This window comes from Argentina silus (assembly GCF_951799395.1).
Source record: "Argentina silus genome assembly, chromosome: 7".
NCBI classification, from domain to species: domain Eukaryota; kingdom Metazoa; phylum Chordata; class Actinopteri; order Argentiniformes; family Argentinidae; genus Argentina; species Argentina silus.
This window is the reverse complement of record NC_139661.1, coordinates 3,572,504-3,596,650: the sequence shown is the minus strand read 5'-3', so window position 1 is coordinate 3,596,650 and position 24,147 is coordinate 3,572,504. Positions and strand designations below refer to the sequence as shown.

The 24,147-nt window shown below is 48.5% G+C and overlaps 1 protein-coding gene across 1 annotated transcript; it reads right to left on the bottom strand.

Annotated features, from left to right (window-relative positions):
• Positions 1 to 409: 409 nt before the first annotated feature.
• On the bottom strand, positions 410 to 21,973 carry gnb1l (guanine nucleotide binding protein (G protein), beta polypeptide 1-like). The gene is made up of 7 exons (XM_083673756.1): positions 21,949 to 21,973; positions 17,033 to 17,198; positions 16,565 to 16,690; positions 15,438 to 15,600; positions 12,150 to 12,242; positions 6,509 to 6,724; positions 410 to 1,645 (listed from the first exon to the last, which is right to left on the bottom strand). Exons 2-7 carry the CDS (start codon positions 17,140 to 17,142, stop codon positions 1,367 to 1,369), a joined length of 987 nt encoding a protein of 328 aa, XP_083529882.1. The 5' UTR covers positions 17,143 to 17,198; positions 21,949 to 21,973; the 3' UTR covers positions 410 to 1,366.
• Between the last annotated feature and the right edge of the window lie 2,174 nt (positions 21,974 to 24,147).

Sequence of the window (24,147 nt, the reverse complement as noted above, 5' to 3'; positions counted from 1 at the left end):
AACGTCTGCGAGGCGTTTGAAGTCCCGTCGGCATGGCCGTGTAACACATGAGCTCCCATGCTGCTCATTGACTCACAGAGATATTATTAGAGATAGCATTTATACTCAGTAGAAAAACAGGACTCTGCTATTTTCTCTGGGAGTTTGACAACAAGTAAGGCGCCCCAATTGACAAATGGTGATTCAAAGGGAAGATACAGCTAGAAAATACTGACTGGAAACTCGTGAATTACTGATTAATTAATAAGAAGGACTGGTAACATACTGAAAGTAAAGTAATGAAAATACCCTAAATACTGAGAGGTAAAAAAAATAATAAAAAAAACACAACACACAACTATAACAACTCCATTCAAGGAATAACTTACACATCATAATGCAGCTGAAAATTTCTTTTCATTTTCTTTTTACTAGAAAATGTTTATAAAAAGCATCATTAATTCAAATTTTGTGAATTCATGGTGTAATTCCTAAACAAAAGCAAAAGCCTTGATTTACAAAAATAAAGTTAAACATTTTACACATCAATCCTTTTCCCTGTAAACAGATGCAACATTTCACATTTAAATAGACAAGAAACAGAAACGCATTCAGTAACAAATTGAATACTGGTGTACGTGTTCTCCAACTTTGTCCATACTGAAAGTTCCTCTTGCTGAGGGACAATTGTTCACTGGATCTACTCAACAAACAGCTTTGTCTCCTCTGTCTACCTCCTGTGATTAACCTTGTTTGACAAATGCAGAGTAGGTCAGACCGGAGGGCAATGTTAAACTAAGGCCTGGTAGAAAAACAACAGTGGATTACACAGCCACTCAGGTGTGACTGATACCTCAAATTCAAGTCCACTGAAGCAAATCTCCTACCAGGTAAACAAACAGAATCAGCATTTTTGACCAAATAATATATAAAAATTCCTCCATTCGGGTGTCGGTGAATTGTTACAAATACTTTGTCAATCTTGGCTTATTTACAGCTTTTGTTCGATAGTACAAAGGCATAATCACCATGGCTTGTTCTGTCTTGGCTATGTAAAACAAATGGAAAGGGGAAATCTCTAAAAAGGAAATCAAGGGGCTTTTTCCAAGAAGGTAAGGCCATGGAATGTCTGTCTTCACAAACTGAGCCAGGAATCGGAGTCCAAGCAGTACAGTGCACTAACATTGTAAATGCATTTGATCAGGGACAGTATACACATTAACATTAAAGGGATCGGCGACATGTCACTCTTCAACGTTTGGATGAGCTACAACATGATCACTGCGAAGAGAACTCACCTCCACGGGGGTGAGAGATACGTGTAGTAACACAACCACAGTGGGAATGGGGGAAGGCGATCTCTTGCACATGCAGAGAGCTCACTGGCTCACACAGTGTCCGAGCCCTCGTTGTAAATGGACCACAGGCTGATGCGCTGGTCCTTGGACCCAGCGGCCAGGAGTCTGTGGCTGGGGTCCTGGTGGTCGGAGAAGGCCACACTGAGCACCATGTCTGTGTGGTGCTGGAGCACAGCCAGAGGCCGGAGCTTCTTCCACCCAAACACACGGACACGGTGGTCCCAGCCGGCCGATGCCAGGATCTTACGGTCCCCTCGGATACACAGCTGGGAGACCCCAGGATTGACCAGTGGCACAGGGTCTTGAATCTGAGGCCAAGAAGAGAGAGTTAGCGGAACCACGGGAGGCCTAGAAAAGAATCGATAGGCTGTTCTCAGAGAGAGAGCATTATTCATGCACACATGCAACTATGTACTACAATGTGTAAAGTACAACTATGTACAGTCTCAGTTTCTGAGTACTTCGGTGCAAGATAAAAACATCTAAAACATGAACACATTTCTGTTTCAGCCAGTGAGGAAATAATTGAGCAATTGAGGAAATAATTGAGTGCAAAAGCGGATTCATTGCGCAAGAAAGCGGGAAAAAAATGATTATCAGACACCAATTAGGTCACTGAGTTACTTAATCATTCCCATCTGGGTAAGTGTGGGTAACACAAACAGAGAGAGAGAGAGAGAGAGAGAGAGACTATCAGCTGATCTGATGATTGAGGTCCAAGTGGAGGGCCTGGATCGCTGTTGAACCTGGCCAAGAAAACTCCACCGACAACTCCAGGGACTCAATCATCGGGCATAAAACATTACAGCACGGGTGGTGCGAGCAAATCTCTCTCAGCCCCACTATTTGGTTTGGAGTTAGAGGGCGTTCTTCAAGCGCAATGGAGCCAACGAGTTACCTTTGTCACTTTACGAGAGAGAGACCATCTCGCTGAAATCCTTGTTTGCAGAACCGTGTTTTCTTTAAGCACCTCTGATGAATTACATTGGCATTGAGAGGTCCGGTCAACGGGGGGAGAAGAGACCGATAAATACACAGTTGTAACGGCTGCCTGCTTAAGATTACCCCTTGCTCCCATTCCCTGTGATCTACAGTGTCCCTGAGACTCTATTCATCTCTGTAAAAGGGGTAACATTGTGACATATGATAACGAATGGCAGATAGATGACCAGCGACTGGAACTACCGCCTCTGACATTCCAGGGGGGGGGGGGGGAAGCGTACGTGCTTTTAAAGCAGAGCTACACTGGTGCGTTGGGGTTGGGAATGGGAACATCTGGCCTGAAGCTGAAATCAAACTGGACAGCGTAAAATTGACTTCATAAGCGGTGTCCTCGGAGACGGATGGACTTGTGCGTTTGGAGAGGTTGGAGAATTTATCCGCGTGCTCCTGTTCCGGCCTGGACAATCAAGAGGCGTTCACTGCTGCACATGGAAGATAAAAGCCAGGTACTCCGAGCCCTGGTGGATAGTGGAATGCACCAGGGCCGAGAACTACAGAGCAATGTCATTGATCAAAAACCAACCAACACAAAGAAATATACTGGGATAAGGACCGCTGATAACTGTACTGTGGGATATCGGATAACTGGGTTTTTAATAGAATTCGAGTGCGAGTACATTTACGTATCGTCATGGTGCTAAATGTGTGAAACCGTGTACGACTACCCCTACACGAGACACTTACAACGGATCAAAATGGGGCTGAGGGGGTAAACGATGGATCATTTGGAACCCCAATATTACCTCAAGAAGTTGGTATGCCCAAACTCCTCTCCCATCTGGTTTGCATTACAGGTCTGATAATGATAGGTTAAAGTGTCTATTTTTGTTTGTTTTGCTTCCCATAGTTTGTGTCAGGAAAAGCCATTTATTTAATTAAGGGGTCAGTTGTAAAGCAGTAAAGGGCTGGTCATGTAGTTAGTTAGTCAGTGTCACTGTTCACAGTTTGATATACTAATTCTTTACTTTCTCCAGTCTCACTAGTGCTGAGAAAATGGCCGCAGGGCTGTCCTCTAGAAGAACCTTCTACAGAGGGTCCCATCCCTCACACCCTCCCCTCCTACAACCAGGCACTTCCTCCAGCGAGAGCAGTGATCTACTAGCAGTGTCATTAGGACCAGCTCCATCATTAATAAAGTCCATTAGGTCCGTCCTGGGATTGCAGGCCTCCATTCCTTGACGCTACCCTCCCTTCACTTCACTATCAAGTTCTCCTCATCACGAAAATCAGTCTTTGGGCCTCATCTTTCATTTTTCTGTTTGAGAATTCCTTTCCTGGCTTGTGTACACACACGCACACGCGCACACACAGAAACACACCCCCCCCCCCACACACACACACACACACACACACACACACACACCAGGCCTGCTGTCTCAGCCGTCATGATTACCTCCAGCTCTACTCTACAGCTGGGCCCAAGAGTTTCCCTATGTTACGCTGGTCGTTTCCAATAAAAACTCCCAGGTCCAGATCCTTTCTCTCGACCGATTGCGGAAAGACAGGCACGTTCAAAAGGAGCGTCCCGCTTAGTATTCTCTCGCTACGGTCTGTCTCTTGGCACAGAGCGCTGACTTCACGCTGATCTATTGAAACGTCCCATCATCGCTCACTCACTCGAGCTTGTCCGTGTCGGGAGTTTTCTTTTTTTTTTCTTTTTCAGGTATTTCTTGACACACCCCAGTCCCGAATCACACTCCGGCAGCAGGGAGATTACAGCCTTTTGTCACCTGGGCTGTCAAGAGTCCAGGCTTAACAGATGGGAGATGAATGTGTCAGACAGGTGAAAGCTATGTTGCATTTTTTCCGATTTTTTATTTAAAAAACACAGAATATTTCTAGCATGCCTCAGAGGAACTGTGAGGGGAAGCGATCCAAGTCATCCTTCACCCCTCATTCCACATTATGGTTTAGTCTGTAATGACCTGACCTCTGCTCCCCATGGGTTGACGGATGGGGAATTCTTGGTACACAGGAGACACGATGCAGGTATTGGGGACTTGGGGGGGGGGGGGGGGGGGGGGGATGCTCTGCATTCTGGGGGTAGGGGCGGTGGAGATGGCAGTGATGTGGATGTGGAGCTCCACCTGTGGGAGCTGTCATCATACAATGCTAATCTCTCTAGGTCTCTCTCTCTTTCCATTTCTCTCTCTCTCTCTCAGACTGGATAAACCCGTCTCTCTCTGTCTGTCAGTAAAGTGAGCTGCAACCTTTAGCTGGTGGGGCCTCAATCTATATCTGGGCATACTCCCCCGCTCAAAACACATACACACCCACACACCAATTCCACTGGGAAGCAGTCAGAAAACACTGACACACATGCAAAAAATGCATTCATGCAGAGAACCAAAAACAACAAAAAAGCTAAAAGATGCTTCATTCCTAAGGCAAAGATAGCAAGGGTAACAAACCACATCCCTGGAGATAAAGGCCCCTGGAAGGCATGTGTAATACATTAAAGCTCATTCCTAAGTGTATCTATCCTTATCAGCGGTTGATAAGCCCATTTCACAGCGATTCACCTCCGCCGCAGAGCAGAACGCCCATCAGGACCCCGCTGTTTTCTGTCAAATTCAGTTTCTCTCTCCACCTCCTACACGGCGGGCAGTCCCTCTCTCCCTCCCTCACCTCACCCGCCCGGCCCGGACTCTTCCACTACGCCGGGTGGTGTGTGTCTGTGTGTGTGTGTGTGGGGGGGAGGGGGGTGATTTGTGGAGTGGGTCCTATGCCACTTGCAGCTCCTCAGCCTTTATTGGGAGCCTCCCACTGTGAACCACTGTTCCCTTTATTGCAGATGTGTTTTTTGTTTGGTTAACGGCCTCTGAGGTTTTGATATTTTTATGACCTCTCGTGGGGTCGTTCATCAGGGGCCCCGAGTCCGGTCGGAGTAGCTACCCGGGCAGATACCCCTCGCTACTGCCGCACAAAAATACTTTTGTGGGAAGAACTGGGGAAGGCTGTCTGGACGTCACACTGCGCTGCACTTCGGGATAATTTAAAAGCCCCTGCTGGATCCTTTTCCCCTGCTTCGCTTCTTTTTTTTGTTGTTTTTTTCTTCTTCTCATTTTTTCATTTTTCATCTTCTCCAGAATGACATATTAAATCAAAATGTTGCGCTCGTGCAAAATAAACCGAATAACCAGGCTCCTCGTTTTTTTAGGATATTGAATCCAATCCTTTTCCCAGTTTTATTGTAGATACATTTTCGGCGGGGGGAAAAAAGAAAAGCGGAGGCTTTTTGCAAATATTTCTAATTCAAGCGTTCATTTGCAAAAATGGCTCTGGAAAGAATAATACCCCTCTGCAGTGCAGGAGTGTAGTATATCAATCCCAGCGTCCCCTACACACTGATTCATGGGAGGCTGTGTGAAATATTGGGCCCGTTTCATTTTGCTCATGAAATCAACAGGACATAGAGCATCAAATGAGGCGTCGCTATGACAGGAGAGTGATGTGATTTCTTATGTTAAAGTCACTAAGGCAGCTAGTGGAGTAGGAGGAGGATGCTCCTGACTAGCCTAGCATAGCGTTTATGGAACAGGCCCAGAGTGTGTGTGCGTGTGTGTGTGTGTGTGTGTGTTCGTGCGTGTGTGTGTGTATATGTGTGTGTATATGAGTGTGTGTGTGTGTGTGCGTGCCTGTGCGTGTATGTGTGTGTGTGTGTGTGTTCGTGCGTGTGTGTGTGTATATGTGTGTGTATATGAGTGGGTGTGTGTGTGTGTGTGTGTGTATCAGTGGGTGTGTGTGTGCGTGCCTGTGCGTGTATGTGTGTGTGTGTGTGTTTATATGAGTGAGTGTGTGTGTGTGTGTGTATATATATCAGTGGGTGTGTGTGTGTTCGTGCGTGTGTGTGTGTGTGTGTGCGTATGTGTGTGTGTGAGTGTGTGTGTATATGTGTGTGTATATGAGTGGGTGTGTGTGTGTGTATATGTGTGTGTATATGAGTGGGTGTGTGTGTGTGTGTGTGTGTGTGTGTGTGTGTGTGTGTGTGTGTGTGGGTGGCGGTCTGGAGTGACACCCCAGCCAGGCCTGGCCCCTGCCAAAGCCATGTAACCAGTGCCTGATTTATGACCCTGTCCTGCCGAGACTCTTCCCCGGGACCCGATGTTTTCCCAGAGACTGGAGAGAGTCGGAGAGAGCCTGTGGAGAGAGGGCTCCCCCTCACTGACCTGGAGGCCGCGCTGTCCGTCAAGCGTCCAGGAGGAGAGGCTCTTCTCCGAGGAGCCCGACACGCCCCTCCGCCTGCCGGGGTCAAAGTCCAGGCACATGACGGGCTCGGGGTGGGCGGCCGCGCGGCTCAGCGCGGACTTCTGGGATACGTCCCACAGGGCCAGCGAGCCGTCCTCGTAGCCGGCCAGGAGGAGAGGGCCGGAGCCAGAGTCCGGCTGGATGGAGAGAGAGAGAGAGAGAGAGAGAGAGGAAGAGACAGAGAGAGAGACAGAGAGAGAGGAAGAGAGAGAGAGGAAGAGAGGGAGAGAGAGAGAGAGAGAGAGAGAGAGAGAGAGAGGGAGAGAGAGAGAGAGAGAGAGGGAGAGAGAGAGAGAGAGAGAGGAAGAGAGAGAGAGAGAGACATAGACATAGACAGGGAGAGGGAGAGACAGAGAGACAGAGAGACAGAGAAAGAGAGAGAGGGAGAGAGGGAGAGACAGAGAGAGATGTGTTGAGAACCACAGAAGCCACAGCGTAGTGCAGGCAGAGCAGGGGTTATCTGCCTGGAAGCTCACTGACACCCCGGGACTCTGTGTGCACCATTACTCAGCCGCTCCCGCCGGCCGGCAGCCTATTACAGCCCTCGTCACTTTGCTCCTCATCTGTATCCCTGCAGGAGGGTCCCTGCACACAGCACACACAGCACACACACACAGCACACAGCACACACAGACACACACTCACATAGATGAGCATGCATGCAAGCACACACAGACACACTCACACCAAATGCACCAAAAAAACGACAAAAAAAAAAAGCACACTTGCACGCCATTGTAACACACACACACGGACAGCGTCTTAGTGTGTGTTTACTGGGCCTGTGTGAAGGTTCCCGTGTGTTATCTGCGGGAGAGGAGAGGGGTTTGTGTGGTGAGGAGGAACACGGTGGAGCTCGTAAATCAGTTTAGTGGATGAAAACATAAAGGTGAGCTGGTAAAAGCGGGGGGATGGGAGGGGGAGGGGGGGGGGGGTCCATATATCACCTCAGCGCTAGAGGGAGGAAAGGAGGGATGGGCTCAGGAGATTTACTGTACAGTGGAGGAGGAGGAGGAGGAGGAGGAGGAGGAGGGCCCTACCCTCTCCCCTCCCCCTCTCCCACCATTCATCTCCCTCTGCAAGTATAAGCACCCCCCCCCCCTCCCCCTCCTCCTCCTCCTCCCCCCCTCTCCGTCTGCAAGACCCCGCCCCCGCCCCCGCCCCTCCACATCCAACACCACCTGAGGTTTTATGCAAATCGAGGGGGGGGGGGGGGAACTTCCCCTATCATCATCGCCGCCGCCGCCGCCGCCACCACCGTCATCGTACGTCTTAAGATAGAATCGCTGGCATGCGGTGCTACCCAACCAGTTTTTTCGAGGGAACGAAAGTTACTGTTACTGTACCCTAGAAATCCCTCTGCAGAGCAAACACGCCGCCACTCAACGGTATTGTTTACACTCGTCTTTGTGCCCTGGCTGCATACTTGTCCCATCTTGGCGTACCATCTGGCCCCGAGCAAGAGCTAACGCGCGCCCTGTGTAGGCCTGAGAGCTCTGAGGGGAAGAGAGAGAGAAATTCTTTCCATATGTGTAAGGGGGCCAAAGAGCCCAAGACACTCGTTTTTTTTTTTCTTCTCTTTTCTCTTTTTCGGGTCTCTTTTTCTCTCTGTCTCTCTCGTGCACTCTCTCTCTCTCTCTCTCTCGCACACACTCTCACACACACACACACACTTACACACTCTTTCTCTCTCTCTCTCTCTCTCTCTCGCACACACTCTCTCTCTCACACACTCTCACACACACACACACACTCTCACACCCTCTCTTTCTCTCTCACACACTCTGTCTCTCACACACACTCTTTTTCTCTCCCTCTGTCTCTCTCTGTCTCTCTCCCTCTCTCTCTCTCTTTCCCTCTCTCCATCTGTCTGTCCGTCCCTCCCTCTCTCTCTGTCTCTCTCTCTCTCTGTATCTCCCCCTCTCTCTCTCTTTCTCTTTCCCTCTCTCCATCTGTCTGTCCGTCCCTCCCTCCCTCTCTTCTCACTTAACGGGTATATATTTCTCTTTTTCCGAAGCCTTTTAAACAAATTATAGACAGAGTCGTGTATCCCCTCCAAACACGTCACTAACCAGGCGATATGATGAGATTATGAAAACAAATAAAAAACAAGTGAAAATCAGTGGCCCTGGCCGGGTCCCTGGCTGGACGTTAAGCGTTCCCGTCTGCTGCCCCGTGGCCCTGGCACTTCACTTAAGTGTAGGAGCTCCTTGATTGATGATGTCACAGGTCGGGGGTCACGGAACCCTGGGCAGACACCTAATTCATTATATCCTCCATAGCGTCCTCTACCAGAGCTCTCCACCGGAGTAGGGCTCACGCTTCAGGAAAAGATTCATCATTCTTGCACAAGCCGGGCAAGATGAATGAAGTCAAGCCAACGCTGAGAACGTTTTGGGGGCGGTTGGACTGGATGACAACTGTTTGCCACCCCCCCCACCCCCCCTCCCTCGACTGTACATCAGAAGGAAGGCCGGTGGAGGTAGAAATCGGAGGACGAGAGGGGGGGGATCATTGTCACGCAAGAATTGGAATGAGGAACGGTGTGAAATTCTGTTCCATGCGTTACGTTGAGCCCCCCGGTCCTCCGATTTCTACCTCCGCCAGCCTCCCCTGCTGTACACGCCTCACTGTCCAACCACCTTCTTCTGCTCTGAACCATCAAACCCCGCCCTCTCTCAGCGCTCCCTCTCCTCTCCTCGCCGAGGTCACGCGGAAACAACGCAGCCACATGCGCCCGTTTGCGAAATTCTCCAACGCTCCCACTCTATCCGATCGTGTCCTCCACACCGCTCACGTGCGTCTGAGACGCCAGGCGCCAAGCGTCGGTAGACACGCGGACGGCCAGCGGACAAGTTTCCGTGTCGGACTGGCCGAGTACGATGGCTTCGGCTTCCACTTTCCATCGGGTTTCGCTGCTCCTTGATAATCTACGGGGGTCAGCTGCTGCTGATGATGATGATTCCACGTGTCGTATGGTAGCAGCACATGTCCGATATACTCAACGTGTTCATCATCAGATTCCTCACAGAGACCCAAGACTCCAGCAGGTCTCAAGCCCAGCAGGACCTCTCAGGGTCAGGGAGAGAGGGAGAGGGAGAGAGAGAGAGGGAGAGGGAGAGGGAGAGAAGAAGAGTTCCACATGGAACCCATGAAGGTTCGACAAAGGGTTTTTCCTCCCACAGAGACACAGTCGAAGAACCGTTTTGGAAGCCCTTTTTCGGAGCGTACGACAGAGGGTGTGTGTGGGTGTTGGTGTGTGTGTGGGGGGGGGGGGCTGGGGCACTTCAGCACATAAGGAACCGATCCGCGTCCTGCAGCCGGTGTCCGCCACCACCATGATGTCATGGCTGCGGGGCGATGAGCCGAGAGTGATGGATATCTGGATAGGAACATTTCCTCCTCGCCAGCAGCCTCTGTTCATGTTAAAAACCTCGCACGTCGTACATCACTACTACTACCCCCCCCCCCCCCCCTCCTCCTCCTCCTCCTCCCCCCCTCCTCCTTCTCCCCCCCTCCCCCCACCAGCCTACAGTACAATCCCCTCTCCGGCCAAACATATGGATGCACTTTTTCCTCCCTCCCATCCTGCTGTTTACACTCCTCGCCGGTCCCCAGCCAATCCCGATGCGCCCGTGAGCCCCTTCACCTTCCAGAACTCTTGTAGAAATGAGTTATAAAAAAAAAAAATACAAATAAATAAATACATTTGGGAAAAAAAAAAAAAACGTTGAGCGAAGACATGGGGAGGCCAGACGCCAAAAGAGAAGCGCTGTTTAATATGAGGTTTCATTCTTTCTTTCCAGCGAAGTCCAGCGGAGAGGCGCTTTAAAGGCCCACCAATAAATCTGTTTGCAGGTCTGTCTGGGTGAGCATGATGGAGGATCCCTGCTCCCCGTCTCAGGGGTGGGAGTGAGAGAGAAGGACAGAAGATGAGGAGAGAGAGCAGTGGCGGTGTCTTCTCCTATTGTGTGTGTGTGTGTGTGTGTGTATGTGTGTGTGTGTGTGGCTGAGAAAACAGTGGGCTGCACCAGCAGGGATCATGTGGATAACAAGACAGGCGTGCCGTGATTGACAGAATGTGTGGGCAATTTGGACAGGATGACTGTGTGTGAGCTGGATGGGAGTACTCCTAGAGAGATTCTTGGTTAACATATTCTCTCACACACACACACACACACACACACACACACACACACACACAGACACACACAGACACACACAGACACAGACACAGACACAGACACACACACACACACACACACACACAGACACACACAGACACACACAGACACAGACACAGACACAGACACACACAGACACACACACACACTGACACACACTGACACACACTGACACACACACACATACACACTCATACACATGTACGCATGCACACATGCTCACTCTAGCAGACTGGCTACCTCCCATGGCAGGTATGGGTGTGTGTGTCTTTGCACTTGGCATTGCTGTGAATTTCCAAGTAACTCCTTGACAAACAGATTATTCTGGCCTTCCGATGAAAGGAATCAAATTAAATCTTTTTTATGTCATCTGGGCTTTGTCTCTTTCTGACAAACGGCTGCAGAGTATCCCACTGCGCTGATACTGCATAATTGATAATTATGTTTCCTGGCAGCCGACACTGAAACCACATTTGCATCTCACCATCAGACGGAAAGACAGACATTGTGGGTGCAATTCAAAAGAAAACAAAAGACAACAAACACTATTACAGAGGGACACTTAGTACTGATACAATCCATTGATTCAGCCACCCAAACCGCCGCGGGTCCACAGACAAAGCCACAAGCCCGCTTTGATTCCTGTTGCCACTAAAACCTGGCCCGGCCCAGACCGCCCCCCGCTGTCAAAACCAGCCACGGCATTCATTCAACTCTTGCACAATCAGAAAATCATAAATACTGCAACAAAAAAAAAGATATTAATTAGGCGTGCAAATAATTACAGGTCTCTTTAATGGGGAGGGTGGGGAGGGGGGAATAAAACTTTCGACAGTATTTACAAAACAGAGGGCGAGCTCTTTAGATGCAATGTGCAGCTGGCGGTTGATATATGGCGCTGAACCCCCGGCCATTCCAAAACGATCTAATTACAGTGTTGGGACTCGCTGTGAATTGAGAAAGGCGCTGGAAAAAATGGCCCGGGACAAGTTCGGAGCGATAAATCACTGGCTGCTGCGTCTCTCTCTGTCTCTCTCTGTCTCTCTGCACATATTTGTTGACGTATCTATTATGCGTCCAATCCGTTTATGAGGGGCAAAAAATAGAACCATTTAGCAGGAAGAGAGAGAAAGAAAGAGAGAGAGAGAGAGAGAGAGAGAGAGAGAGAGAGAGAGAGAGAGGGGAAACACACACAACCGCCTCCTTTTATTGGTGGGAGAGTGAACTCAAGTCATCTTTTAGTGCAACGAGCTTGTAAGGTTAATGTGTCTGTTGTTTTAGGGTCTGTGGTTGTTGACACAGAGAGAGAGATAATGCTCTGCTCTGCTCTGCTACTGGGTAGGGTCAACGGGACGGGATATTGGGTTTTTCTCCTTACCTGCCACAGCTTCAGGCTCATGATCATCCCCAGCTTGGCCTCTGGCATCAGGGAGCAGACGAGGGTCTGGCTGTCCAGGTCGGTGACCTTCACCTAGAGAACAGAGAGGGTGAGGTTCCAGTCAGACACTCACAATAGGAAGAAGGCGAACGCTCTCTACTCTTCTATGGAGGTTGGCTTCAGCGAAAGGGTTTTTAAGTAGTTCACTGACTTGTGTATTATTTGTTTACGTGTCACAACCCTGACGAAGTCAGCTGGCTGCCGAATGTTGCTCATAAATTACAACCGGACTACAGAGAGCGCCGCTTTCGTCTTTTTCGAGAAATCACAATAAACAGCCACAACTCATCGGTTGAAACCACGTTCAGTTATTTCTGGCTTTTCGCTGGCGTTAACACATGCTTACAGTGTGGTACATCAACACATAACCCCCTCCGTAAAGCCACGATATGAAAAAGGTGACCTTGGCGTGAAAGTGTTACCGGAGTAAAACCGGAGCTCAATAAGAAATAGCTCTATCCATCACTGTCGTTGTTATCACAGAGACCTCAAACACTCAAAAACCAGAGAAGTTATCCCACCCAGAAAGAAGACAGCAAGATGAATACCCCTCCCCCTCCCCCTCCCTCCCCAGACAGCCAGTTTACACACAACACACACTCACACACAAGCTTGGCCATCCACTGGCGCACGTTTTAGGCTGGCAGCCATTCCCGTTTTTTTTTTTTCTTTCTTTGTTGTTTGTGTTTTTATATTCGCTTTATCACGTTACGACTTGTTTCGTCGAGTTCCGGGAACTCAAAACAAAAGCTAAAACAACAGTGTTAAGACTTTAACGACGGCGCGAGGACACGGCTGAGGATCCGTCGGGAGGAAAGCGTTCTCTGTCATCCATCCTCATAAACCCTGACCTTCTCGACGCGAACGCTGTTTTTCCTGCGCACGTTGGCGCTGACTCTGATCGAAGACACACCGCAGTCTAATGAAGAAAGAGAGAGAATGAGGGGAGGGGGGGGGAGGAGAGAGAGAGAGAAAGAGAGAGAGACAGAGAGAGAGAGAGACAGAGAGAGAGAGAGAGAGAGAGAGAGAGAGAGACAAAGAGAGAGAGCGAGAGAGAGAGAGAGAGAGACAGAGAGAGAGAGACAGAGAGAGAGACAGAGAGAGAGACAGAGAGACAGAGAGAGAGAGAGAGAGAGACAAAGAGAGAAAGGAGACCCAACCCCGGCTCCTAAAGCTACAGTACTCAGTCTCTCAGGCTGACTTCCGCAGCGCTGATGATCCAGATACATCCTCATTAGGGGTCAGATTAAACATCCCGTTTTAAAGGACCAATCTGTATTTTATCGGTTCGCCACATCTGTGCCCCTGTGTTTACCTCCTCTGCCTGCTTGACAAAGAGGGCTTTAAGGAGCTGACTGTGCCTCAGGTGGTAAGTGTGTTCTTGTGTGGCACCTACTGCCCATAAATAACCCTCTCTCCTAACCCTAACCCTAACCCCAACCCCCCCCCTTCCCCCCCGCACTAATAATGAATTCTTTTGCGATGCCAGCAAATCCGCTGGCTCAATCAAATTAGACTCCCAACAGCTTGGCGGGAAATTGATGGTCCTGCTCCAACTCCCGCCTCTGGCTTACAGATCTACAACCAACATGCCTGACTACTGCAACGCACTCTGACTACTGCAACGCACTTTTGGGCGGTCTCCTCGCCTCCACCATCAGGCCTCTGCAGCTCTTCCAGAACGCTGCCGCCCGTCTGGTGTTCAATCTCCCCAAATTCTCCCATGTCACTCCCCTCCTCCTCCTCCGCACCCTTCACTGGCTCCCGGTAGCAGCTCGCATCAGATTCAAGACCCTGGTGCTCGCCTACCGGGCGGCAAAGGGAACAGCCGACTTGCAAGCAATGGTCAGCCCCCAAACCCCTGCCCTATCACTCTGCTCTTCCACCATAGCTGGCCGCCTGGCACCGCCGCCTCTAGGTGGATGCAGCAGCCGCGCTACTCGGTCACGGCTTTTCACTGTCCTGGCGCCCCGCTGGTGGAACGACTTTCCCACTGCTGTCATGACTGCAGAGTCACTACCAATCTTCCGCCGTAGATTGAAGACCCATCTCTTCAGGCTACATCTTAATGGTCCCTCCTAAAGACCTCTTCACCCCCACTACCCCCCTGTAACAAGTTTCTCTCCTGTTAAAAAAAAAAAAAGAAGTAACTTTTCCTTCTTCTAGCATTGTGACTGCCTATGGCCCCTGGTCTGAGCATTGATTACTTTATCTTATGATGACTGATGGATAGATGATTCACGGCAGTCTGCTGAATGCCATAAATGTAAATGTAAAAGCATGCCGTGCTTTGTCGATGTGTGTGTGTGTGTGTGGACGCATAGGGATCTTTTTGGGATGTACGGTTGTGTTCTGAAGCTTTGCGTTGGTGTGTGTTTTGGATGTGTTTGCACGGTTTGAAGATCAGTGATAATAAGTAGTGTCGGTGTGTGTGTATGTGTGTGTCTGCGTGTATGTGTGCGTCTGTGTGTGTGTGTGCATATGTGTGTGTGTGTGTGTGAGCATAGGCATGTATGTGTGTGCGTGTGTGTGGGTGTGTGAGCATATGCATGTTTGTGTGTGTGTGTGTGTGTGTGTGTGTGTGTGTGTGTGTGTGTGTGTGAGTGAATACATGTTGTGTGGGAGAATACAATGGCATTATTGAGGTGGGCTGGGCTCACAGGCGCCCCGTTGCCTAGCCTGACGGACTGGAGTTAACAGAGACCCGTTTGGCCGGGGTCCGGGGTCCGGGGTCCGGTGACCGGCCTGGTCCCTTTCATGTGTGGCTCCTCCAGAGCAAGGTGCGTAACATGAATCTCAAAGCAATAAAGGTGGCCTAAACGCTGCCCGTCCCCTCCCTGCCCTGCTCCGCTGCACAGTGACTAGGCCTCGCTCGCCACAACTGTGTCTCTCTCACACACACACACACACACACACACACACACACACACACACACACACACACACACACACACACACACACACACAAAACAGTCACATTTAAGCCAGACAGGAGGTTAAGTGCTAGGTCAGTATGTGTATCAAAAGTTGCACACTGAAATGATAGGAGAGGATAGGATTCACTTGTATTGCCCCCCCCCCCCCCCCGGGGGGAAATGGTCTTGGACACACAGTACTGCTGTATACAAAATAAAACACTGTATAGGACACACATAGAAACAACAAATACATTGCAGGGTGCATGACCCATGTCATACACATCTTGCCCCCCCCCCCCCCCCCCCTTACCTCCTCCATGCGCTCCCCAGGGTGGGCCAGTAGCCGTCTCCCAGGCCCCGCCTCCAGCAGGGAGCAGCGACAGAAACCCACGCTGCCTGTGAACACGGAGGCTGTGATGTCACTGCGGCCCTCGCTCAGGTCCCATAAACACACGCGCCTGTCCCGGCCCTGACTGATCCATAACACATACACACACACACACACGCACACACACACACACAAACACACACAGAACCATGAGAGACAGATTATCTGATAATCACACTGGCCTGATCAGTTGTGAAATAAAAGGTGATTTGGCAAATAAAATGAAGTTGATGTGGCAGTTGATGTGTATAGAGTTGAAGTTGGAAGTTTACATCCATTTAAATTCAGTTTTTCACAATTCCTGACATGTAATCCTCGTAAACATTCCCTGTCTTAGGTCAGTTAGGATCACTACTTTATTTCATGAATGTGAAATGTCAGAATAATAGTAGAGAGAATTATTTCTTTCAGCTTTTATTTCTTTCATCACATTCCCAGTGGGTCAGAAGTTATTTATTTCTATTTTGTGAAGTGCACCAGTCCCTCCTGCAGCAAAGCACCCCCACAACTTCATGCTGCCACCCCCGTGCTTCAGGGTTGGGATGGTGTTCTTCGGCTTGCAAGCCTCCCCCTTTTTCCTCCAAACATAACAATGGTCATTATGGCCAAACAGTTCAATTTTTGTTTCATCAGACCAGAGGATATTTCTCCAAAAAGTAAGATCTTTGTCCCCATGTGCAGTAGCAAACCTCAGTCTGGCTTTTTTATGGTGGTTTCGGAGCAGTGGCTTTTTCCTTGCTGAGTGGAAACATTTTGGAAAGATTACTTGTGTCATGCACAAAGTAGAGTTCTAACTGACTTGCCAAAACTATAGTTTGTTAACATGAAATCTGTGGAGTGGTTAAAAAAATTAGTTTTAATGACTTAACCTCAACCTAAGTGTACGTAAACTTCCGACTTCAACTGTATCCATAAGTGGCAAATATATATCCATAGGTTAGGGCAGTTTAGAAGACAATTGAACCTGTTTAATACATTTGACATTTTGGCAGTGTAACAATGAGCGTGAGGTTCAGGCTGAGGCCTGGGAGTGTCAGACGGCCGGATACCTAACGAGGGAGTCTCTGGAGTGGAGGGTGTCGATCCAGATGACGGAGGCCCCGGAGTGGCCTTCTAGAACCCTCTCTGCTCTCCTGGTGTTCAGGTTCCACACATGGACAGCCCCCTTGCCTGAGCTGCACAACACACAATCACACAATCAATCAGTTCGTTCTTGCCAACATCCTTTACGGCATAGAAATGGGCCTTATTGTTATGACTTCATATCTACAGCCGCACGCTCACTGAAGCTTGTAAGCTTGTACAAGTGACTTCATCAAGAAGAAGAATACCGACCTATTTTAAAGTAAGGTCTGTTTGTGAAGGGTAAGCTACACACTGTATAGTGTGTGTGTGTGTGTGTGTGTGTGTGTGTGTGTGTGTGTGTATGTGTGTGTGTGTGTGTGTGTGTGTGTGTGTGTATGTGTGTGTGTGTGTGTGTGTGTGTATGTGTGTGTGTGTGCGCATCAGTCACTCACCCAGAGAAGAGCAGGGGAGGGGCCGCTCCACAGCAGCTGAAGTGGAGGGCATTGAGGGGTCCACCAGCCCCCCGTAGGGTGTACAGGGGGGACGGGGCAGGGCGGGACATCACTGAGTCGCTCTACAGAAGCTCTTGGAGGTCCAATACCATGGTCCTCTCACCCTCTGGAAGGCAAGAACAATACAATGGAAATGTGCTTAGAAGGTCAATCAAGCATTGGAGCGTTTGAAGCGAGTTCAGCAAAATCATGTTCTGATTATAATACAGTTGAAGGTTTGAGGAATTTCAAATAATGTGGGTTGAATTGTTGCTCTGATGCAGATCAAAATCGATTGTGAAATCGCGTTTGGCCAACTTGCTATTGGAATTTGGGCTCAAGTCAAGAGCGTTTCTGTCAAAAGGCTATTGAGGCCGAGCACGCCATCTGCAACAAAGGATTAATGGTGAGTCGATTAACTTGTAGCAGGAATTTGAGGCAAACGAGAGGGATCACAAAGTACATTTAACAAGGCCTTTTTCTATTCATCTTAATTTGTTGTTACAAAAACAATCTTTGCCGACTCGTCTTTTCTCAGAGCTGTTTGTTTTTCCCCCGCGAGATCCTTCTGCTCCCAGTGGTAATCATTTGAGAACATCGAGGGCTAAATCAAAGTCTGCTCACTGTTACTGTAAATATGAATAATCCCTGTGGGCATTGGGTGATGTAGTGTACGAGGTCTCTCCCTTCCTCCTGCGAGGCTACATGAGCTCTTACTCAATACGTCATAAATCACACCACATGACAGCGTAATTACTGTAAACAGAGAAGAGATTCAGGCTTTTCACTTTAGTTTTTGATCAACAGCCGGCCTTTTCTAAAAGGCAGAAGCACACAGGGCGGTTATGTTTGCTGTAGGCAGGGGGGGCTGCAGTGGAAATCGAGCCCCCGCCGCAAAAATGCGAGAGGAAATGATGTGTCAATGTCAAAACACACGACATGTTGACTTGACTGACTCGTCTGCGATCGCTCCGTAAAAAGAAACGGGAAAAAAAACGGCCAGACAAAAAGAACAAATGGTAAATGTGAGTCTACTTCATTCTGATCTCTAAAAGAACAGACTTCTATATTAGAACCGTTTTGAGTGGCTTATGAGCCCCAGCCCCCTCCCCCCGCCCACTCTTATTCGGAATAACCCTTGCCCTCCACATTGGCACACGCTGAAACTGGAACCTAAGGTATTTAAAGAGAAGCTCATTTCAGGAGGTTAGTGGTTAAATTGTCCATGTTAATCTGTCAAGCGGAGACAGACCTCTGGCCAGCCTTCCTAATTAAGAAGAGGGCACCGCGGTCTAACCTCTCACAAAGACCACAGTCATCCCTACGCCACTATCCCATTACCACTGCAGCCACCACCACCACCAAAGAGGCTCCGGTCAAGCAGAGAGACAGGGTCACCTGAAGCTGGGGGCTCTGCATCACGACCCACCGAATCTCACCAGAAACTACCTGGAGGCAATAGCTTTAGCAGCTAGCCTAGCAAACTTCCAAACCACTGACTGTAGCAGCCTATGTTGCTTCAGGGGTTATGAACATTTTTAAAAATAAATAAATAAATAAAATAAATAAATGTCAACAGCGGTTTTGTGAAGGTCCATTAGGTAAGCCGGGGTTCTTGTGAATGGGTGGGTTAGGTACATTCCATAGTCTGAGGCATGCTGTGTTGTGCTGTGTGTGACAGGGAGGCTCGCCCTGATAACAGGTGGATTAAGGTACCCTCATTGTACTCCCAGCACCGGGCCTGCACCTCTGAGCTGGGACGCACCGGGCTGGAACTGCCTGCTTTTTCCCTTATGCAAACACTGAGTCTCCAAACATTCCTCTACAGACGGTTGGGTGTCAATCAAGGGCAGAGGGGGAGGGGGGAGGGGGGAGGGGGGCGACCGACAGGAAAACTAGGGGCAGTCGGGGGGGGGGGACAATGTCACCGAGGAGGGCGCCCGCTCCACTCCGGTCTGCATCCGAACAACACTGTGGAAACGGCCACTTCTAACACCACTACTTCCTTAGTTCACTGTCTTCGTCCTCCGTTTTGTGGCGTCAGCCTTTCCAGCGACATGATTGCCCCCAACAATGGGACTGTTGTGGTGGTTGTTAGCAAGTCACCCAAAAAAACCAATACAAACATGGAGGAGGCTGTGTGGGAGGCAGCAACAGTAGACAAATAAACAAGACCCGTGACAGGTTGTCACTCAAACCTATTCAGGGAGGCTCTCCAATTGTTTCACGCCAACCTGGAGAAGCAACCAAGCAAACAGACTACTGCTCTAAAGCTAAGTGGGCCTTGTGTCGCGCCAGTTGGACCACGTGAAACATACATTAGTATTTAAATCCAAATGTTTTCTTTTTCTTTTCAAGTATGTCAAAATCAGACCAAACTGGACGAAAAAGGCTGAGGGAGGGAAGGAGGAATGTCACTCTATTATCGAAGGCCATCAACTGGATTAAAAGTGCTCTACTAGAACGCCACAATCCTTCAATCCCGCCATTTTTAATCAAAATAAGTAGACCTACCTTTCTTAAATTTGATTGAACAACAGATAACCATAAAAAAAAAAAAAAAAAAAAAAAAAAGAGCGGGTCAGTGAATATATCATGTAGCCTTCTGGGTCACACAATTACAGAGCTCTTATTAAAAACGTCCATAGAAAAATCTAAGAAATTACAGAACGGGCCAGGTCTAATTAAATCTACGGGACAGGGAATTCTAAATCAGACTGACTGATTAATATACCTGGGCTTCGGTGGAGCGGCCTGGGCCCGGTGGGAAGAGCGAAGGAGAAGATTGAGGCTCCTGTTGGCCCGGTAACAGATAAGACAGCTCTGGTAATCTGACTCTAAGTCTGTGGATAAAGGCAGTTTGTCTCTTCTTGGCTGGTCTGTCAACACCTCTGGGGTAATTAGGCCTAATTATGAGAGAGAGTCCGCTTCCCCTTCATGTTATTAAATAAGAGCCAGCTTTGCCAGCCAGGTATCTCTCAACGCCGGCAAGGGGCTGGCGACCTTCAGATCAAACGCAGCCACTATCTGACTGTGCCCCCTGCTTCGCTGCTTATATGAGGGGGGGGGGGGGGATTGGGAGACTGGTCGTTATGATATGGGGCTTCAAAGTTTGGGAATAGTGCTGTCCACATTCCTTCCCTGGCTCTTTGGAGTTGGTATCATGTGATAGGCAGCTACCCACCTGAGCTGCCCCCCTGTCATATTCTGCCATTCATAAAAAAGAGTGAGGGACACAGATCACAGAAAGGTTGTATGACCAGCGTCACAGAACCCATTATGCAGGCAAGGATCCCATGATCCCAAGGTCTGATATAATCATCAAATATGAGATTTGATATGCACGATGAAAACGACAAGCACCTTACGGATCACTCGAAAATAACGCACGCTGGATACTCGTACAGGACGTTTTTTTACGCGACGGAAAAGCATTTCACGACTGCAATGATTCGGATTCTCTGTAGGCCGCAAAACGTACAAAAAGAGGTTTGCAGCTGCCTGTTCCAAGGCAAGTAGGCTAATCCCTCTTTTACTGAGATCATACTCCAGCTATTAGTCATTCTGTTCTTTATCAGAACAACCTTATCTTCCGTTTCCCCCTTTTCTCCGTGGGCATTTCCACTTCACTGGGGGCCGCATTGACGCTTTAACCATTCCTCGGGCTTCTCTTCCGAGACCCTCCCCCACAAATTCAGATTCCCCCCCCCCCCCTCACCCCGAGGAGGAAGCCGACGTGCTGAATGGAGACCCCAGGTCCATTATAGAGTCCAGTTAAACAAACACAGTAGGAAGTGCCAGGGCCACACGCCCTTTATTGTGTGTTGGGGGGTATCTGGACTGGAAAAACACCCCAATGGAAGATAGAGGGTGAAGTCAGACACAAGTGCACCCACGCCCACTGTCAGTCACTGCTGCACTGGGGGGGGGGCGGGGGGTGGGGGGTGGCATTGTTCGCGTCAATGGCGTGAATGCTGCACTGGGGCCGTGGCTGATAAGGACATAATCTCACCCTCATTGAGAGGCAAGGCACTGATGGAGCACTTTGTCAATGCGTCCTTGATTTAGGAGGTCCTGACATCAGGCCAACAGGTACCTCAACCTTATCTGTTTGCATGATCGTCAATTTCCTCCGCTAGGTGATTTACCTGGACACTTTAGGATAAAGGGACACAAGAGGGGTTGGCAGCTCTCTTGTGTCAACAGCGCCGGGCTCCTCTAGCGAACCCCTCATGAGCTGTAGCCAATTAGAAGTCCTTCTTTTGGCTGTGAACTCAAACGGGCATGCTGCTCTCACAATGCAATTGCATTCTCCTCTGTGGCTCAGTTGGGTGAGCATGGCGCTAACAACGCTTAGGTTGTGGGTTTGATTCCCTCTGGGACCATATATACTGAAAAATGTATGCACTCACTGCATTGTCAGTCGCTTTGGATAAAAGCGTCAGCTAAACGGCATATACAGTATATTACTCTGGCTAATGGCTGTGTTTCGGTTGTGTTAAAAGGCAAGCTATATTGAATGAATTGCATGTAGGTTAAAGAAAAAGATCCATTTGATATTATTCTGATAGTTAGTTGGCTGCTGATGTTCACTGTGTTAGAGTATCGCCAGAGATGTCGCTGTATAGAGAGCCTTTGAAATAGGCTTTGGTCATGAAATGCCTCTTTTTAGTTTGCTAGTTTATAGCTAGATAGCCTGGCTAGCTAGCAACATCATAACCAACAATAGCCTAGCGTTCCACAGCAGAAGGCGATCGTGAAGCAATACATGTTTCAAAAATGACATAGATAATAGTTAACGACATTTCCAGAAAAACGATTGTCTATGTGTAAGCAGCTAGTAGCACAGTTTGACAGCTGTCAGGAGGCGGCGGTACCTTGGAAACGCGTGGCCAGGAAAACATGCGACGCTGTTGTTGAACTTGAAGGACCCTCGGTTTGAGGAGAGTCGTCCATACCAGTGCCTGCCTTTTTTTCAGTCGTTGGACTTCGGACAAGTGTGAGAGGATTTTTCTTTTGTTTCCTAGAGGTGTTCAGCGCAAACGTGGTGTAACTTTTTTTTTTCCGGTTTTAAAACCAAAAGATGGGAGAGATTAGATCATATAATATCATGAAATAGAATAGCTAAGAGTCATGTCAGTAGAATAAAATAATCATAGAATAGAATAATAGGCCGATATAATACAATAGAATACAATACAAATTGTATCTTTGCATGCTAACAATTCTGTATTGTATTATGAATTATTATCTAAATTGGCACAACTTAGTTAGTTGAATAAGACACACACTGCAAATGCACCACAATTAGTCACCGTATGCAGCCTCTCACTGCAATATGTTCAGGACCTGGAGCTTTTTACTTGCACCAAAAAACAGAATTATTCTACATTTAGTTTAAAACATTGAGCAAATATGCTCTCTGCAAGCATTAGTTCACATGAATTTTTCTGAATGCTGCTAAAAGATGAGGATTGAAAAGAGACGGGTAGAACCTGCAAAACCTTTGGCTAGGTATAATACTGAGCAAACAGGAGACTCTTTATTTTTTCATCCTTTTCAGTCTAATTGAGAAAGAGAAGAAAAAAAAAAAACACACAAGCCCCTAATCCACAGAACACACAGTGTCCTTTCATGAGAGGGCTGGGAGAGACCTTTATTTGTCCATTCCTATCATGGAAAAAGGGAGGTTTCAAGCTCGGCTGGGTCTGAGCGAAAAGATTAGATGAAACCAGAGTGTTTTAAACCTCTTTAGGGGGCCATGGATTAGACTGGGTGATGGTTACATTGAGCCATTCCCCTCCACTCCTAAATGAAACAATAAAGAATATAAGCTCACAGGTGTTTGGTATAACACTGAGGGACCGATGAAGAATTTGGCATGAGGAATTCCCGTGATCTATTTCAGCACAAAGCCAAATCTGTTCTCCTTATGCGGGCTTGAACATATCCCACACACCAACACATGGATTATGTCTTATGATGTATGGATGATGTGTTATTATTATTATTATTATTATTAATATTACTATTATACATAAACCACAAGTGCAATATGGAAAAAAATAACAACCACTTCATCTACCTGGTCGATGAGATGGGAGGGACTGGGTCATGTAGGGTAGGGAGGGGGGGGTGGGGGGTGTTGGAGGGTTGTTTGAAGGGGGGGGGTCAGGTGCTCTGCTTAAATCAATTACTGCAAATGGAGGTGGCAGGATCATGACCCCCTCAGTGGGGGCCACAAAGAGGTGTCTGCTGACTGGCCTGGTCAGATGCCATGCCCTACTACATCATCAATTATTGCTGGCGTCTCCATTTACCCCCTGTGTGAATGACAATGCCAGTGTGCCCGAGAGCCGGTGCACTGGTCTCCCTGGGTCCAAGGAGGAGAGGGAGGGTGGTGGGGGAGGTGGTGGGGGGGGCATTATCCATGTCTAACCAACCCGACAGAGAGAGAGAGTGGTAAGGAAATCCCTGGACTCCCACCCTCTCTGCCTCCTCATTGCAGGGGCAAGCAGGTCATTTTACAGCTCATCACCAAATTAGAAAGGGCTCTAAGTCTGGCAGCCGAGCCTGGGTCCCGTCGTTGGACCTGAGCAGGCAGACCGCAGAGATAGAAATAGATCAGTTTCCTGTGAGGCTGCAGTCTCCTGACACTCACTCAAAAGAGTCCTCTCTCTCTTTCTCACCACGGAGCGCGAGGTACACCATCAAGTGCAAAACACAGAACAATAGACTGGACACTAACCGTACACTGATGGATACGTGAAAACAATAAAGTTGTTTATTTGGCATGAATAAAAAAACTCTCGGGACGTTAAAACACAGACTTCCTTGCTTCTAGTTTTCATACTGTGAAGAAATTGGAGTCCAAAGTTGATATGTGTATAGAAAAATATGATAAAAGTCTTGATACCCCTGTATACTACCCCCCCCCCAAAAAAAAAAATGCTAAGCCTTTTAATTACCAGCAAAAAACCCTAAAACAACACGTGTCTGACTCAAGACCATATGGGGCTAGCTACCCTGAGTGGGCTAGACCAGCAGTGTTATGAGCTCTTTATATACTGTGCAGA